Raw genomic sequence first — 16,124 nt, forward strand, 5'->3', positions numbered from 1 at the left:
TATAAATGGAATATAATGCAAGCTGATAAAGTCCATCTCTCCACTGGAACACCAGATACATGGCAGCTAAATCAATCCAAACATTTGAATTTTAAACTTCAAATTTAATCCAAATTGATTGCCCCCACCAGCTATTCTCATATTGGAAGAGGACTTTATGCCCCCGGCTGCTTGGAGAAAACCAAGTCTGGAAGAAAAAATATGCTATCCATCTCACAAAACAGCATTTGTTTGCCTGCCAGGGCCTTCAAAACCATTAACAAGATTAGGGAGCACACAATGGCAACAGTCCCTCTCCTCCCTCCCTCCATCTCCTTCTCTTTCCCCCGCCGTATTCCCTCCCATTTTGTTCTAGCTCATTTGCCAGTACAATGCAGACATTCAGTGGTTTGTCTGCACCTCCTCTCCTCGGGGAGCCTCGGCACAAAACCTCCTTATGAAGGCAGACACACACGCAGAGACGCAAATCAACACACAGGAGCGTAAATTAACACAAAAATTCATACATTCACGCCAAAGGCAGACTCTCTCTGTCTTACACACACACACACACACACACACATACACACACACACACACACACACACACACACACACACACACACACACACACCTTTGCTCACACACACTCCCCTCCAGCCAACCTGCTCTTATGCTCAAATGTGCTGCACTAACAGAGAGAAATGAAGCAAAAACAAATCAACTGAGGGTTATATAAACACTATACTGCCCTGGAAAATACTTCAAAACAGCCTTTATGGGCAGAGAGATGTACACTGTTCCCATAAATGGTGTTGCACAGGGCAGTTGAGTGGGTGTGTGTGCTTGTGCATGAACATCATAGAAAACAGAGGGTGCAGTGGATTGCTCCGGGCCTGTTGTTTGAGGCAATTTATTCCTCTGAAGCTATTGATTTTTGATGTCCATCTTTTTTTGCACATTTGAAAAAAGTCCAATGGAAAATATGAACAGAGGCACTGTGTATGCCTGAGCAAGAGTTTGATTATAAGAACACAGAAATCAAACCCAAAGTGATGATGAAATTGAGGAAGGAAAATTACCCTCTTTTTGCGAACACCCCGTCTTTGGCTGCCCCCCCCCAGCCCTCTCCCGCTCCTCTCGTCTTAAACCAGCTCACCTCATTTCATCGAACACACTAATCTCCTCTCCTCTCCCGGCCCCCCTCTATCCAAGTAATAAAATTTAATTGCATCCGTCTTGCATTTTTCAGCGCAAGTGCTCAAGGAGTTTAACATGAGTGGTAAGTCTCATTAAATCTCTCTGTCTTTTTCTCCCTTTCTTTCACATCTGCCCCCCACCTCTAGGTGCCTACAGATGTTTCTATGGGTCTGTTGGCAGAGCCCCAGGTGGCCATGTTTTGCAGTAAACTCAACATGCACATCAACGTGCAGAGCGGCAAGTGGGAGCCAGACCCCTCAGGCACCAAGAGCTGCATCAGCACCAAGGAGGGCATCCTGGAGTACTGCCAGGAGGTAAAATTTGGGGAGTGTGTGTGTGTGTGTGTGTGTGTGTGTGTGTGTGTGTGTGTGTGTGTGTGTGTGTGTGTGTGTGTAGGATAGTGGAAGCCGCTCACCTTCGTTCCTATATGTACAACAATTTATTTCCCCTGCTGAATCAATTAAGTCTGAGGTTACAAGATGATAAAGTCCACCTTTAAAGCTGATGTGAATCTTCATTGTATGTATTGTAGTAAAACGTAGCAGCCGGAAGGCGTGAAGTTAAGGTGGGGAATATAGATATTGAATGTCAGGATAATTTTAAAACAATAATAATATGAAGGTGAAATTTCAAGGGGGCTTCATTTTTTTTTTAATAATAATTCATCATGGCTTGAAAATGTCTCTAATTTGGCCACTTTCTTAAGCTGTTATTACCCAGTGTTTATTTTGCTTTGTGTTAGCAATAAGCCTGGATGATACATTTTTACACTCATGATATTGTAGTTTGATTTTTGATCGGTCAATTTAGCCATTAAGCTGACACTCTGAGAAAATTACAATGATTGAGCAGGCAGGAGAGTAGTTTCTTTATTGGAAACACTTTAGAGGAGTTCATTTGGATTGTATTTTTTTCATTTTCTAGAACTTACCATTTTATTTTGGTATGTTTGTGCAAGTGAGAATATTTATCAAACGTATGAAGCAAAAAATGCATTCATTCAAAGATTCCTGAAAATGTGAATAGTATGAACCAACCCCAAAGCACAAAGGATTGTGTTTATTAGGGGCCAGTCTGAGATATTTGTTTTTGTTGGGTTTTAAGAATATAGAGCACAGTCATTTCCATCATGATTGTGTTGCAGAGTCTGCAGCAGATTTGTTTTTATTCACCGAAATCCCCAATTTGGCAGGATGACATGATGCCAAAACTCTGCTCAGTAAACAAGCTGCTTAAGTCCATGTGACTTTACTTTACAAGCCTGGGTTAGGTTATTATTAGGTGAAAGCTAACCAGACCAAACGCAGCAATACAACACAGTGAACTTCACTGTTGTAGATGCATAATAAGATTTCTCTGAAAGGCATTTCAGACGGGCTCAAAAGACGATAAGTTCATCCCTCCTGTGTTCGCACGAATAACAAGTCCAGCGATAATAAGCAAATATTTACCAAATCAGTTTCCCACTTGGCAAATGTAAGAAGGAACAAGAAGTTTATGGAATTATTATTTTTTCCTCAGCCTGGTGGGAGGCATGAAGGGAGAGAAAATAGAAGAGGAGGTGTCATGGAGAAGGGCGAGGGGAGGGGTATTTGGAGAGAGATGACACATTGAATATTGTGCAGAGGCAGATGTCATGCATGGCTGAGGGGAACATAGAAGTAAACACAGCGGAGCCTGCCAAGCAGAAACGGCATCAATGAGCACCGCAGTAATGCAAGGATCAGAATGTTTCAGAAAACCAGGGTTCCTTAAATGTTTTCCCATATTTCTCAATAGAATAAGAAAGCAAGAGCAAAGCTGCCCTCAGAGTTAGAGGACCAGAGGAAGTTGCACAAGGAAAGAATGCAAAAAAGAGAAGGCTGCAGGGCAAACGTACTGTATTAAAAAATGAGCAGTGTAGGACACAGGGAGGGTGAATGCAAGATTTCCTGGAGCTGTAGGTGATGGACAGAGGCTACCACTGTTCACGAAGAGGAAAACCTATTCTTCTCTCTTTCGCCTTTGTTGTGCTCTGACACTGTTACAATATACAATACTCTGTGTGTGTGTGTGTGTGTGTGTGTGTGTGTGTAGGTGTACCCAGAGCTCCAGATTACCAACGTGGTGGAGGCCAACCAGCCAGTCAGCATCCAGAACTGGTGCAAGAAGGGGCGCAAGCAGTGTCGCAGTCACATGCACATCGTTGTGCCCTACCGCTGCCTGGGTGAGTCCAATGTGTGTTTTTACTGACGCACACGGTTTCCAGTGCCTGTGCGGAAACATTTCTAGAAAGTAGTTTTCATTTTTAGGAATTAAAAGCAGGAGAGGAAAAGAGATTTTGCTCAGGTTACTCCATGGGTTACCATAGCAACGAAGGAGTCAGCTATGCTCTGTTGGAGTGTGGTGCTTCAAATGTGTCTACAGTCAGTCAGAAGGGTGGGCTCAAGCTGCCTGTTGTGTGTGTGTGTGTGTGTGTGTGTGTGTGTGTGCGTATTTGTGTGTGTGTGTGTGTGTGTGTGTGTGTGTGTGTGTGCGCGTGTGCGCATGGGAATTAAAAATCTGGATATTGGTTCTGCTGCAGTGGGAGAGTTTGTGAGCGACGCCCTGCTTGTTCCTGACAAGTGCAAGTTCCTGCACCAGGAGCGCATGGACCAGTGTGAGAGCCACCTGCACTGGCACACTGTAGCCAAGGAGGTGAGTATACACACACACACACACACACACACACACACACATACACCCTATGGCAATGTTTAGCACAAATATATACTGATCTCCTCTCCTCGTTCCTGTCTACTCCTCTCTGTCTTTCTGTAGTCCTGTGGAGACCGTACCATGAATCTCCATGATTATGGGATGCTGTTGCCGTGCGGCATCGACCGTTTCCGAGGAGTGGAGTTTGTGTGCTGTCCCGCTGAGGCGGAGCGTGACGCCGACAGTGCTGAGCAGGATGCTGATGATTCTGATGTCTGGTGGGGTGGAGCAGAGACTGACTACTCTGACAACAGGTACACACACACACACACACACACACACACACACACACAGATAAATGAGGGCAAGGCAGCAGCAAAGTAATACATCAGCGCTCAGATGATCATAGTTGCTGCCACTTTCATTTTCAACATTGCGTTGAGGATAAAATTTCTCTCCTTGAAAGCAAACTGCAGGTTGGTTGTAATTTAGAGTCTCTGCCCCTCCCTCCTTCTCATTCATCCTCCTTGTCTTGCTCATCCCTCTTTCTCTGACACCTTTCCTTCCTGAAATTGTTCTTGTTGACTCCATATGTCTCTCCACTCCCCCCTCACCTTCATCTTTTCTCCCTTCCTTTTTTCTACCATCCCTCCTTCTCTCCCAGTATGGTGCGGGAGCCGGAGCCAGTGGAGCAGCAAGAGGAAACCAGGCCATCTGTGGTAGAGGAGGAAGAGGAAGAGGAAGAGGAGGAGGTGACGCCCGAGGAAGAAGACGAGGAGGAAGAGGAGGAGGAGGACCTACTGGACAACGACCAGGACGGAGACGGAGAGGAGGACGAAGAGGTGGTGGAGGAAGAGGAGGAGGAGGAGGAGGGAGACGACGACATTGTCGACACGCTCGACGACAACGATGATGCCGACGAGCCCACCACCAACGTTGCCATGACGACCACCACCACCACCACCACTGAATCTGTGGAAGAAGTTGTCAGGGGTGAGTAATATTTTCTGATGTGGGTGTGTGTGTGTAGTTTTGGTTCACATCTTCCATTTTTATATATGGTTATTTTTGTTTGGTTTCATTAACAGAATATCACTGATGAGGTTTCTTTGCATTTAGATTAATGTGGAACAACCTCAGTGGTGCAACACACAAAATGTGTTTTCCCCATTTTCTATGCTTTGCTAAACACAATTGAACTTCATGTTCCTCAACAATTAATTTCCTGCTGTCATTTTTCTAATTGTGCTCATTTGTCATTTCACAGCTTTCATTAGCTACGTTCCATTAGGATCAGAATTGGTTGTAACAGCTTTGTTTCTTTATTTCAGTGTTAAATTGTTCTTAAATTCAATTCCAAGCAGCATTAATAATGCTGAAAGCCTGTTATGTAACATTAAGTATTTTATTTCTATGTGTCCATGTTTTATAGGTGATCACCTGAGATCTTTACAAAGACTTTGACAAAAAGATGATGTGCTTACATGGTGTATGGTGAGCTCGTGAATGATGACAAGTGTGTGTGTGTGTGTGTGTGTGTGTGTGTGTGTCCTTCAAGATGTGTGCTGGGCCAATGCAGAGACAGGTCCATGCCGGGCCATGCTGCCCCGCTGGTACTTTGACCGACAGGAGGGCCGCTGTGCTCAGTTTATCTACGGCGGCTGTGGAGGCAACAGGAATAACTTTGAGTCAGAGGAGTACTGCCTGTCTGTCTGCAGCAGTGTCAGTAAGTCCGGCCGACAGCAGCTAACCTCGACCAGCAGAAAGCTGGTCTGAATGGCAGTTGTTTCCATCTCCGGTGTGTCTCTAACCCTCACGTTTACTCGCTGTCTCTCCGAGCTGTCCCCTAGGTATTAACAGCTGCTCAAAGGTTTCTTGCTTGGTGTGCTTCTCTGCCAGTTGATCCCTACCTGTCAGCTCCATTCCTGGCTAACACTCACTTTTCCTCACTACCTGTGCGCCTGTGTGTATGTGTGTGTCTGACAACCACAAAATATGTTTTCACCAAAAACAGGCTTTAACCTTCCCATAATCCTTTGTGGATTCTTGAAGCCACTAACCTGACGACCTGTGCGATCACTGCTGCCTTTGCTTTCACACTCAGGGCACTTTGTACCTTCTAGCGTGAGACGTTTTGTGAAGCATTTACATTTAACTTTGAGCCATGGTGCATCTAGTTGTGTTTTGGAAGATGTCGAGAGCCGGTGAGGTGTGTTTAGCAGTGTGTTCGAGCCATGACAATAAACAGAAACTGCATGCCTTTTCAGAATCCTCAGTGAAGAGCCTCTTAGGTTTGATATTTCCAAATATCAGATTAAAGTTGAATCTACTTATTTCTATAAAAAATGACTTGGTGAAACACGGTGCCAAAAGCAAATGCTCCAATAACAACAGTTAGATACATAGGGTTCATTTTCATGGACAATTTGCTATAGAGGCTGAATGATTTTTCTTTACATTACCATGGTTACAGAGCTGATGCCCTTTAGAGCATGTGGGATAACTACTCTAATTTCAGTGATTACAGCCAATTTCATGGGCATCATCTTATATATTACTTTAACATGAATATGAGCTGTAAAACCATCCAGGCAGGAATTATTTTGCAATGATCCTCACCTCGCTGCACATTATCCTCTACATCCCTGACACATTGTAGGCTTGCTTACATTATTCCATCCTTGTCACCTAGGAAATATGTTCCGGTTAATTCATTCAATTTACTTAAATCGGGTGTCAAATTACCCTGCTGCAGTTTTGAAAATGTGCAGCGTCTCCAAGGCAGCGGTAAGGAAAAACTCATCAATACATCATTACATACTCTCAGAGCACACCTGCCTTCTATATCACGTTGTGATGATTGATTATCAGTGGCAGAACTGAAAATGGGGCTGATTGCTTGATGATTTTCACACCTTGTTAAAAAGTTTGTCCATTGGAATTTCACAGTAATGGAGACTTCTCACCTCTCTCTGTTGAGCTAGACGTGATTGTTCACTCAAAAACTGAACTGATTGGATTTTAAACAGTAACTCACTCCAGCTTTGCCCAGCCAATTTTCCCCCTGGCATTTTTTTTTTTCATTGCCAGAAGATTGTGTGTGTGTGTGTGTGTGTGTGTGTGTGTGTGTGTGTGTGTGTGTGTGTGTGTGTGTGTGTGTGTGTGTGTGCGCAGATGGGGCTTGTGCCTTATAGTGGGGAGCGGAAGGCAGTTTAAGCGTTTGGCTCTGATGCTGATTTCAGCGTTGTGTAAGGTTCAGTGACCTTGCGTCATACAAGTGTGTGTGTGTGTGTGTGTGTTACTCTGTGTGTCTGTGTGTGTGTGTGCGTCTCAGTCACGAAGTGCATGATCTGCCCTGCAGCGAAACGGAGTCATGCTATCTCCATCTCCCTATATTTGGATCTAGTTTTATCCTCAGTGTGTGTGTATATAAGTACATGAGTTTGTGTGCATGTGTGTGTTGATATAGGTTTTCTGCTCACAGTCGAGGTGAGAAAGTGCTGCAGTCCCTCCCCCAGTGCCAGCACAGGCACACACGGACATACACACACTGTACTTGCATGTGTGGCCAATTAATATTCACTCACAGTCAGTCTTGTGCAAATGGCATTTTGTCAAATGGCTGTTTTTTTTCTAAGTATAAAGCTTATATAATCACAGTAATTTTGACACAGCAAATGTCACTTTTCTGTCGTTGTTCTCTGTCTGCGTTTGTTCTAACATTACATTGATTCATCATTTGTGCAGTTAATGAAAGCTCTCCTGTTGGTCAGCAACAAGAGCAGCTTGTGTGGAATAAACAGAGGAACTTTGTAGATAACATACGCAGTAATGGCCACAAGGGTTAAATGTCTCCTTCAAAAGCCCAGGCTGTGCCGAAAAATCTCTCCCTTGTTGACACTCACTATTCCCTGCCTAATAAACACTCAATAGTGGGAGGTAAATTGATATTTCTGCCAGTTTAGATTCTGAATTGCTCCATCACTGACAGGTCTAGTCTCACAAAACTGTAGTTTACACATCTATCATAAGGGCAGACATTGCACTGTGACATTTCTAGCAAAAGGTAATATACATACCACGGAGGCCAAATTGTTCAACCCATTCTGTGACTTTTGGGAGGCACTCCCATAAAATGGTGCAAAATAAATGTACTGAACTAGGGAGCAAATAGGACATTTGCAAGGAAACAAATTGTCAATAAGGGAAAAATATGTCTCAGTGCTTTTGATTTGTGAAAAGTGTACAGTGCAGAAACACTACAGCTGTGAATGTTTAGCAGCAATGACAATAAAATTGGAATGGTTTAACCAAAGGAATTAGTGGATTGCTCCTTTAAATACAGTGTACAGGAGTGAATACCTCCGCTGTGTTGAGATGGAAGCAGGACACTTGTAACCCTGGGTAAATTAAACTAAAAATCTATCCACATGATGCTGATGAGTTTATGTTTTTTTCTTTAAATCTTTTTCTTTAAATTATTTTGAGGAACACTCGGCTCAGGTCAAAGTGAATAACATCTTCCCATTGTTTTCGTGTCTTGTGCAGTCACGCACTCTCATCACACGTAACCAGTTTCACATGACGTGCGACCTTCATGCAAGCACACACACTCGCACACAAACACACACTACCAGCCACTTTTGATAACACACTTATGAAAGATAATCAACTTTCCGCTGATTAAATCTAGCTTTCACGCAATATAATGATATGATCCACTTACATTTCTGGCTGATACGTCGACCACAATTCAGTCTGTGCTTCTGAGCCCACAGGATAAGTTCCAGCGTCAGTGTTTTGGCAGGGGAGCCATATCACGCTTTGAATGAAGTTATATAAATGAGAGAGAGTTTTTGTCTCTTGTTTCTTTGTCTCTACAAAGGACTGCAGGTCATCTGAGACATTCACTTGTTTGCTTTTGGAGGGCGCTGGCTTCCAGCTACAGCTACTATCTTGTTTCCTTCCTCTATCGGTCTCATATTAACCCTATTAACCCATTTCGGGCTGTGTGTTTTGTGTTCTTTCGTGCTGAGGCAATGCAGCCAGTCCCCGGTCAACCACATGAAAGTGTGCAATAAAAAGATGCTCCACTGGAAGTCTCTTCACCTCCCCGCCTCCTCTTTTTCTCCCTCTACCTCCATGTCATGCAGTACCCACAGCCACACCCAGCTCCCCTGACGCTGTGGACCACTACCTGGAGACACCTAACGACGAAAACGAACACGCCCACTTCCAGAAGGCCAAAGAGAGCCTGGAGGCCAAGCACCGTGAGAGAATGTCCCAGGTACTGACAGAGAGGGAAGGAAAGATTTATTTTTTAACATTAAATGTTATTTTATTATTTAACAGGCTTAAAGTTGATCAGCAGTCACCACATGTGTGTGGATGAGTAATGGTGGCTGTGCAGGGAGAACAGAAAGGAGGATTTTCTTTGGAGCAGGGAGACGACAAAGATATTTCTATGAATAGAAAATAAAGGGAAAAGAGGTGTGGCAAGTAAAATGAATAGGTGCGTCTGTTAATCCCTCCCGGGTAAGCCGACTGAACCATTTCTATTTTAATTGTATTCTTTAATCAAGCGGCTCGCTCTCCGGCGGAGGGCCAGATGGTCCTCGGCAACGTCACAGCTTTTTCAAAGCTCCAGACAAGAACACTGACACCCTTCTACTGCACTTAGAGCAACGTTTTTGTTGCTCGAAGAGCGCCGCTCTGGTTAGGTCTGCTACTTGTTGTTGCTTGGAGAGCTACAGACGCAGCATCATCCGATTTCACACAGTTGACTTCACCCTTACAGATACTGTGAGGCCACGTCTTTTGGAAAAGGCCTGAGCTGAATGAAAAAAGTGAGTCGGGGGGAAAAAAACTACAGAGGATGTACAATCATCTTTCCAAAGAAGAAGAGACCAAACAGGGAACAGAAACTGTTTATTTCAGACTTCAGAATATAACCCCCCCAATGTGATTTACCAAAAAAAAACTCCCTCATATCAACACGATCTGAAGGGATTATTTACACAGACTGGAACAATCAAATGTTTACCCTCTGCATTCTAGATGCTATCGTTTCATAGCCATGTAAAACGTCATATTTTCCTCCATTTAGACAGCCGTGAAAAGATCAGATCTGTGCCACAAAGAGCAATGATATGTTTCACTCAAGTGTAAAATCGACCCGGGATAGAACATCTGAAAAGATAAAGTTGATCGACAAGTCTAATTGTTTTCCCATCCTTTTCCTGTGCTCAGGTGATGAGAGAGTGGGAGGAGGCTGAGAGGGAAGCCAAGAATCTTCCACGTGCTGACAAGAAAGCCGTCATCCAGGTAAGACATTTACAAAACCAGTTTTAGTTTTTTTATTTATTTATTTTTTTTGGTGCCCTTTCATTGCTCTGATGTTGTGTTTATGCCTGCAGCGTTTCCAGGAGAAGGTGGAGGCGCTGGAGCAGGAGGCGGCCAGCGAGCGCCAGCAGCTGGTGGAGACCCACATGGCCCGGGTGGAGGCTCTGCTCAACGACCGCCGCCGCCTGGCTCTGGAGAGCTACCTGACCGCCCTGCAGCAGGACCCACCCCGGGTACGCTTCATACGCAGTGCAGCAGCGTTCTCCTTCCCTGTAGCTTTGATTTTCTCGCAGAGCTTATATTGTCCTGCCATTCCTCTTCATCAAGATATTTCTTGTTCTATTTTCTTTTGAAATGAGATGTTGTAATGACTCCCTTTAGCTGACCTGCCGTGTTTTTGTCCAAAAGTTGAACACATTTAAAGGCTGAACTTGTACATTGAATAATAATAGACATTCACAGAGAATGAATGGAGAATAAAAATGTACTGATGAATACTTATGGATTTGTATCACAGCTGGTTTGTTTTCTGATGCAGCCTGTATATAAATACATCACACTGTCCTTCCTCTACTCTTAACTATCTGTCTCTTCCTCTCCCACGTCTTACGTAGCCTCGCCACGTCTTCAGCCTGTTGAAGAAGTACGTGCGTGCCGAGCAGAAGGATAGGCAGCACACTCTCAAACACTTTGAACACGTCCGCATGGTGGATCCCAAGAAGGCAGCCCAGATTAGACCTCAGGTAATCTTACCCTCATTTAAAGCAGTAGTTATAGATCTATACATTATGACTTTGCTTTTTATATACTATATAAATACAATTTTGTATTGTAACACTGTTTGCGTTAGGAGAAGAAAAGCTATTGCAAGTTTTGTGTGTGTGTGTGTGTGTGTGATAGGTGCTGACCCATCTGCGTGTCATTGAGGAGCGTATGAACCAGTCTCTGGGACTTCTCTACAAGGTGCCTGGCGTGGCCGACGACATCCAGGACCAAGTTGGTGAGTTTGTCATTTTGAGACTCTGGTCAAAAATAGAATCCAGTTAACATTAGAAACTAAAAAGCATAAACCCCAGCCTTTAAAACGTGCAGGCAAATATAATATAACCATAGAAGAGAAGCCAAGAAAGATGGACAGGGGTTTTTAGCCGAGAGATAATGGAGACAAGAAAATAAAAGTCATTGCATCTTGTTAATATGAATTTTCAATGTCTTCAGTTCAGTGTGTGAGTGCTGACCCTGGCATCAGAGAGAGAGAAAGATAGAGGATGACACACTGTCCTGATTGTGCTACATGTAACAGAGAGATTGAATGCTCCAAATTCCAGCCCCCAAAAATACAATTTTTTTTTTGTTGATAAGGGCATTGGAGCCATTTGGCCTAATTCTTCAGTCAAATGAAACTGTTTGCCGAGAAGATAAATCCCCTTCCCCTCCCTCCATCCTGCCCCTGCGTTTGTTAGGTTTTTGGGTTTATTGGAGTTGCGTGCGTCACGCAGCCATCTGTGTCTCTGTCTCAGAGACCGTCACAGCCTGTGCTGCCCAGCAAAACACACACACACACACACACACACACACAAACACAGGAACACACATATACAGAAGTAAGAGCACCATCCAGTCATTACTAGGCAGCGGGTCGATAAGAAAAATTGAGCTAAACGTGTCTTGGAGGCTGTTCATCCCTTCTGATAGAGAAACATTTGCATGGGGTGTAGTATTTCCTTTTAGTAGAAATTATAAACACACTGACAACTTTAAAATTTCACTTTTCCTATTTTTATTCTAATTACCAAAGAAATGTTTCCTTCTTTTATCATCAGCAATATTTTCATCATACAGTGCATTTAATGATGAAACTAACTGAAAGCAACTAAATACAAGAAGTTGGATAATAGTTGGATAAATGAAGTGACACTCCCTTCCACATCTGTCCCTCTTCTGTCCCTCCTTCCTTTTGTCTTCTTTGTCTTCTCGATCACGTCCATCCAGAGCTCCTGCAGAGGGAGCAGGCGGAGATGGCCCAGCAGCTGGCCAACCTGCAGACAGACGTGAGGGTGAGCTACGGCAACGACGCCCTGATGCCCGACCAGGAGCTGGGAGACGGCCAGACCGACCTCTTGCCCCAGGAAGACACTCTAGGCCTGGCAGGAGTTGGTTTCATCCACCCTGAGATCTTCAACCAGCCCAACACTGAGAACCAGGGTACTCACTGACGCACTGGACTGTTGATAACACTGATAACATTGTCAAAGAGCAGCAGCTACACTTTGGTTGCTTCAAGGTTGATTAAAGTTACACCCAAACAAGGCAACATTCTGCTTTTGGCCCCTGTGGCATGAAGAACATTGCTTACCTTTTTGACTTTTTGCACAATTGTCAAAACTCAATTGTGAGAAACTTTCTCTCTCTCTCTCTCTCTCTCCCTCTAGTTGAGCCAGTGGACTCTCGCCCTAATCTTGACAGAGGCATTCCCACACGACCAGGTTGGTGCCATTGTTGAAGAAGTGCTGTGATTTTAACTTTTGATATGCTGTTAGAAATGAGATGGTCGGGGTTTACGGCCCATAATATCCTGTTGACTCTGTCACACCCTGCCTACCAGGTTGCCAGATTACCACCTCTATAAGTGTTTACAAGCACTTTATTCAAAGGCCCTTATCAGTGTTTGCATATAGGTAAAGATGGCTCTTGTTGAAGGCATGCACCCTCTGGTGGCAGTACCGGAGGCCCTGTTGTACCCGTTTCTCTGCCACATATGAAATATAAATCTAGATATATAGAAAAGTATTGTAGTACTTTTCTAGTAGCAGGAGTATATTATTATTTATTAACCATTAATAAATCTGTTGGTTACAGTTTCTAGGCCCACAATAAAACGTGCCTTTTTAGGAAGGAGTACCAGTATATGTGCTTCATTATCAATGCTTGTTATATGCCAATAAATCACATTATCTGGTTTCCTAATGATCATTGTCTTGAGAACATATGCAGGTCATAATAGATAATCAATCAAACACCACTAAGTTCATGGCTACAATTCTGTGTTCATTTTATTAACAACTTTGTAACAGTAGCTTCCAGTAAGAAAAAATATTTATTCAGGTTAAGTCAGGTCTCCTCTTCAAATCCATGATAAGACTCGCAGTAAAGTCAGGAAAATGTTTCCCCACTATCTCTGCCTCTCTCAGCCATTATTTGCACACAGCCAACTCCGCTTGACCTCCATTAAGGCACCAGCTGCAGGTGTTAGGAGATTTGTGATGCTGCTGCAGAGTCTATGCATCCTGCATATGCTGTACTATATTAGTGATATTCATTCCATGCTGTTACACCCAGTGCTCTGCTGTCCTTCCTGCTTGAGCGAGTGAGCTTGATTTGAGCAAGTTTGTGTGTGAGGGAGAGAAAGCAGCTGAGTGTCACCATCTATAATAGATAGTACTTTTCCTTCCCTTGCCAGTGACTGGAATGAAGATGGAAGCTATTCCTGAGCTGCGGATGGAGACAGAGGACAGACAGAGCACTGAATATGAAGTTCACCACCAGAAATTGGTAAGCCAACACACACACACACACAAACAGCGCAGATGTGCAGACTCATTTGAAACTCACTGATTTGAGTAGATACACAGGTTAATTATTAAACACAGAGAAATAGACACATGAACAATGAAGATGCATTTACTGACGCATGCAAACTTGCACTCTCATCCACACACACACACACACACACACACACACACACACACACACACACACACAGACAGACAGACAGACAGTCAGGTCCATGTTTCTACTTCCTTGTCCTTCTTGTAAACTCCCAAGGTTGTCACCATGGAGACAGGTGTCCATGGAGACACCACGATAGTGCATGCGTCACGCTTGCTTGCTCTAAAATCCACTGTCCTCTGATCAGAGTTAAGTTTTGTGCAGTTTATATCTGTAAGTATTTCACTGGTCAGCTACAGGTTATTGTGCTAAACATAATAAGGCTCCAACCCAGTTCTGCATTCATTCATTAATCTCATCCAATATTGTAATACCAGCACAAAAACCTCAATCCATCCTCAGTCAAATTATAATCCAAACACTTTATTCCTCTCACCTAAAGGCTTTAATCCCTTAATCCCTACATTTTATTACATATCACATTTCTTACATTGACAAGGAGCAGTCAGTGTGTCAGGCTGCCTCCTTGACTCAGCTTGATATTCACTGTTACCCCCAATCAGCGTCCTGTGGGATTATTGTGGAGGAGGCTCACCAGCCTGAAATTAAGCCCCCACTCATTGACACAAGCAGGCATATTGAAATGTCAAGATGCTTTAGTTGTGTTGTGAAGTTTGTGCCGATTGACAGGAACGTCCACATAGTTGGAGACATCAGGACTTGTTTTTCTCCCTTCAAAAATCGCCATTTGCTTCTATTTATTCTTTTACTGTAAGAAGAGCAGCAGGATCTGCAACAGAGAATCTGAAGCCTTCATCTGGTTGTGGGAATTTCTTTAAATCGTTAGTATTGTGTTGTGTTCGAGCTGAGTCATGCTGCATCACTGCTTCTCTGTGTTAAGCTCTGTTTTCTGTAAATCACCTGACAGCCACTGGAAGAAATTAAAGTCTACACCAGCAAAATACCCCTTAAAAATAAGTCAATTTACAGTGTTTGTCATGTTTATGTGTGTTTCTGTAACGTCTTTGTTAAGCAGCAGCACAGCAGTTGTTTTTTAAGCTAAATTCAACTCTGTAATGATCTGATGATGTAATGACTGTAGAGTTTTAAAAATGACAAAGACAAATACATGATGTAATTAGACAAAGCAAGTGCTGCAGAACAACTTGTAAATGTGTAAATGAAAATGAGGAAGAAACAGAAGTAAATGAGCTGCAGGTAGCAGCAGCTACAAGAGATTATTGTCTCCCTGAGGGAAGTGACATCAAAACCAAACCAAGCACAGTTAACTCTCCCGCTGTATTGAAAACTAAAGCTGCTCTCATTATTCAACAGTGTCACAAACACACAACGACACAATTAGAAGTCCTTTAGACATGATGATTTTAAAATCATCCAGGTTTCAACTCTGCCGGATGTGATTGGTTGTTGCCATGTGACTGACGGATCATCTGTCTGCCCTTCAGGTCTTCTTTGCAGAGGACGTCGGCTCCAACAAGGGTGCTATCATCGGCCTGATGGTTGGAGGTGTCGTCATAGCGACCGTGATCGTCATCACCTTGGTGATGCTGAGGAAGAAGCAGTACACCTCCATCCACCACGGAGTCATCGAGGTGAGAAACAGCTGACCTGTGTTTGTGTGAGCTGTGTAAAAGCTGTTCTGCATGGCAGTCAATCTGCTGCGTGAGCGTCATGCTGCGCATGCACGTGTCAGTTCAAGCTGCCTGTCACTACAGCACTTATACTGATGTAGGTGTAGATTTGTATTATTGTTTCATTTAAGTCTAAAAAAGTATAGCAGGAATGGTACACTGAGGAAGAAAATACTCACTAAATATAATTAGATTAAGGCCAATTAATTTTGTTCTGTGCTTTTTTAATTATCCTCATTTATCCTTTCACAACTTTCATTAGCCGTTTAATTAAAAGAATACGTTAGTTGGGTCAGCCTTGTTTCTTTATTTATGTGCACTTTATGAGTGTTCATGTGTGTAACCCCCCACCTGCTCTCTGGCTCACCTCCAGGTGGACGCTGCCGTCACCCCCGAGGAGCGCCACCTGTCTAAGATGCAGCAGAACGGCTACGAGAACCCAACCTACAAGTTCTTTGAGCAGCTGCAGAACTGAGGAGAATGTCACATGTACATACACACTCTCATACACACAACACACACACACACAGATGTAAACACACACACACACACACATGAACATCTCCTCCCACAGATCATGCACCCCCCACCCCCCATCCACCCCCA

General features: G+C 43.6%; 1 protein-coding gene across 2 annotated transcripts in view; it reads left to right on the plus strand.

Annotated features, from left to right (window-relative positions):
• The window catches only part of appa (amyloid beta (A4) precursor protein a), a 30,917-nt gene extending 14,799 nt beyond the window's left edge, over window positions 1–16,118 (plus strand). The window contains exons 2-17 of one of the 2 annotated variants that reach the window (XM_023395614.2): window positions 1,326–1,493; window positions 3,256–3,385; window positions 3,743–3,855; window positions 3,979–4,169; window positions 4,520–4,848; window positions 5,414–5,581; window positions 9,009–9,142; window positions 10,105–10,179; window positions 10,272–10,430; window positions 10,812–10,940; window positions 11,098–11,197; window positions 12,190–12,402; window positions 12,630–12,683; window positions 13,658–13,749; window positions 15,333–15,479; window positions 15,892–16,118. In XM_023395614.2, the coding sequence (XP_023251382.1) occupies window positions 1,326–1,493; window positions 3,256–3,385; window positions 3,743–3,855; window positions 3,979–4,169; window positions 4,520–4,848; window positions 5,414–5,581; window positions 9,009–9,142; window positions 10,105–10,179; window positions 10,272–10,430; window positions 10,812–10,940; window positions 11,098–11,197; window positions 12,190–12,402; window positions 12,630–12,683; window positions 13,658–13,749; window positions 15,333–15,479; window positions 15,892–15,993 (2,304 nt within the window). In that variant the 3' untranslated portion in view covers window positions 15,994–16,118. The remainder of the gene's footprint in view (window positions 1–1,325; window positions 1,494–3,255; window positions 3,386–3,742; window positions 3,856–3,978; window positions 4,170–4,519; window positions 4,849–5,413; window positions 5,582–9,008; window positions 9,143–10,104; window positions 10,180–10,271; window positions 10,431–10,811; window positions 10,941–11,097; window positions 11,198–12,189; window positions 12,403–12,629; window positions 12,684–13,657; window positions 13,750–15,332; window positions 15,480–15,891) is intronic. The other variant, XM_087170885.1, reaches the window with a different exon arrangement.
• The last annotated feature ends 6 nt before the right edge of the window (window positions 16,119–16,124 follow it).

This window comes from Seriola lalandi, unplaced genomic scaffold (assembly GCF_002814215.2).
Source record: "Seriola lalandi dorsalis isolate HSWRI2012SDOR001 ecotype SW California unplaced genomic scaffold, Sedor1 jcf7180002054966, whole genome shotgun sequence".
Classification (NCBI taxonomy): Eukaryota; Metazoa; Chordata; class Actinopteri; order Carangiformes; family Carangidae; genus Seriola; species Seriola lalandi.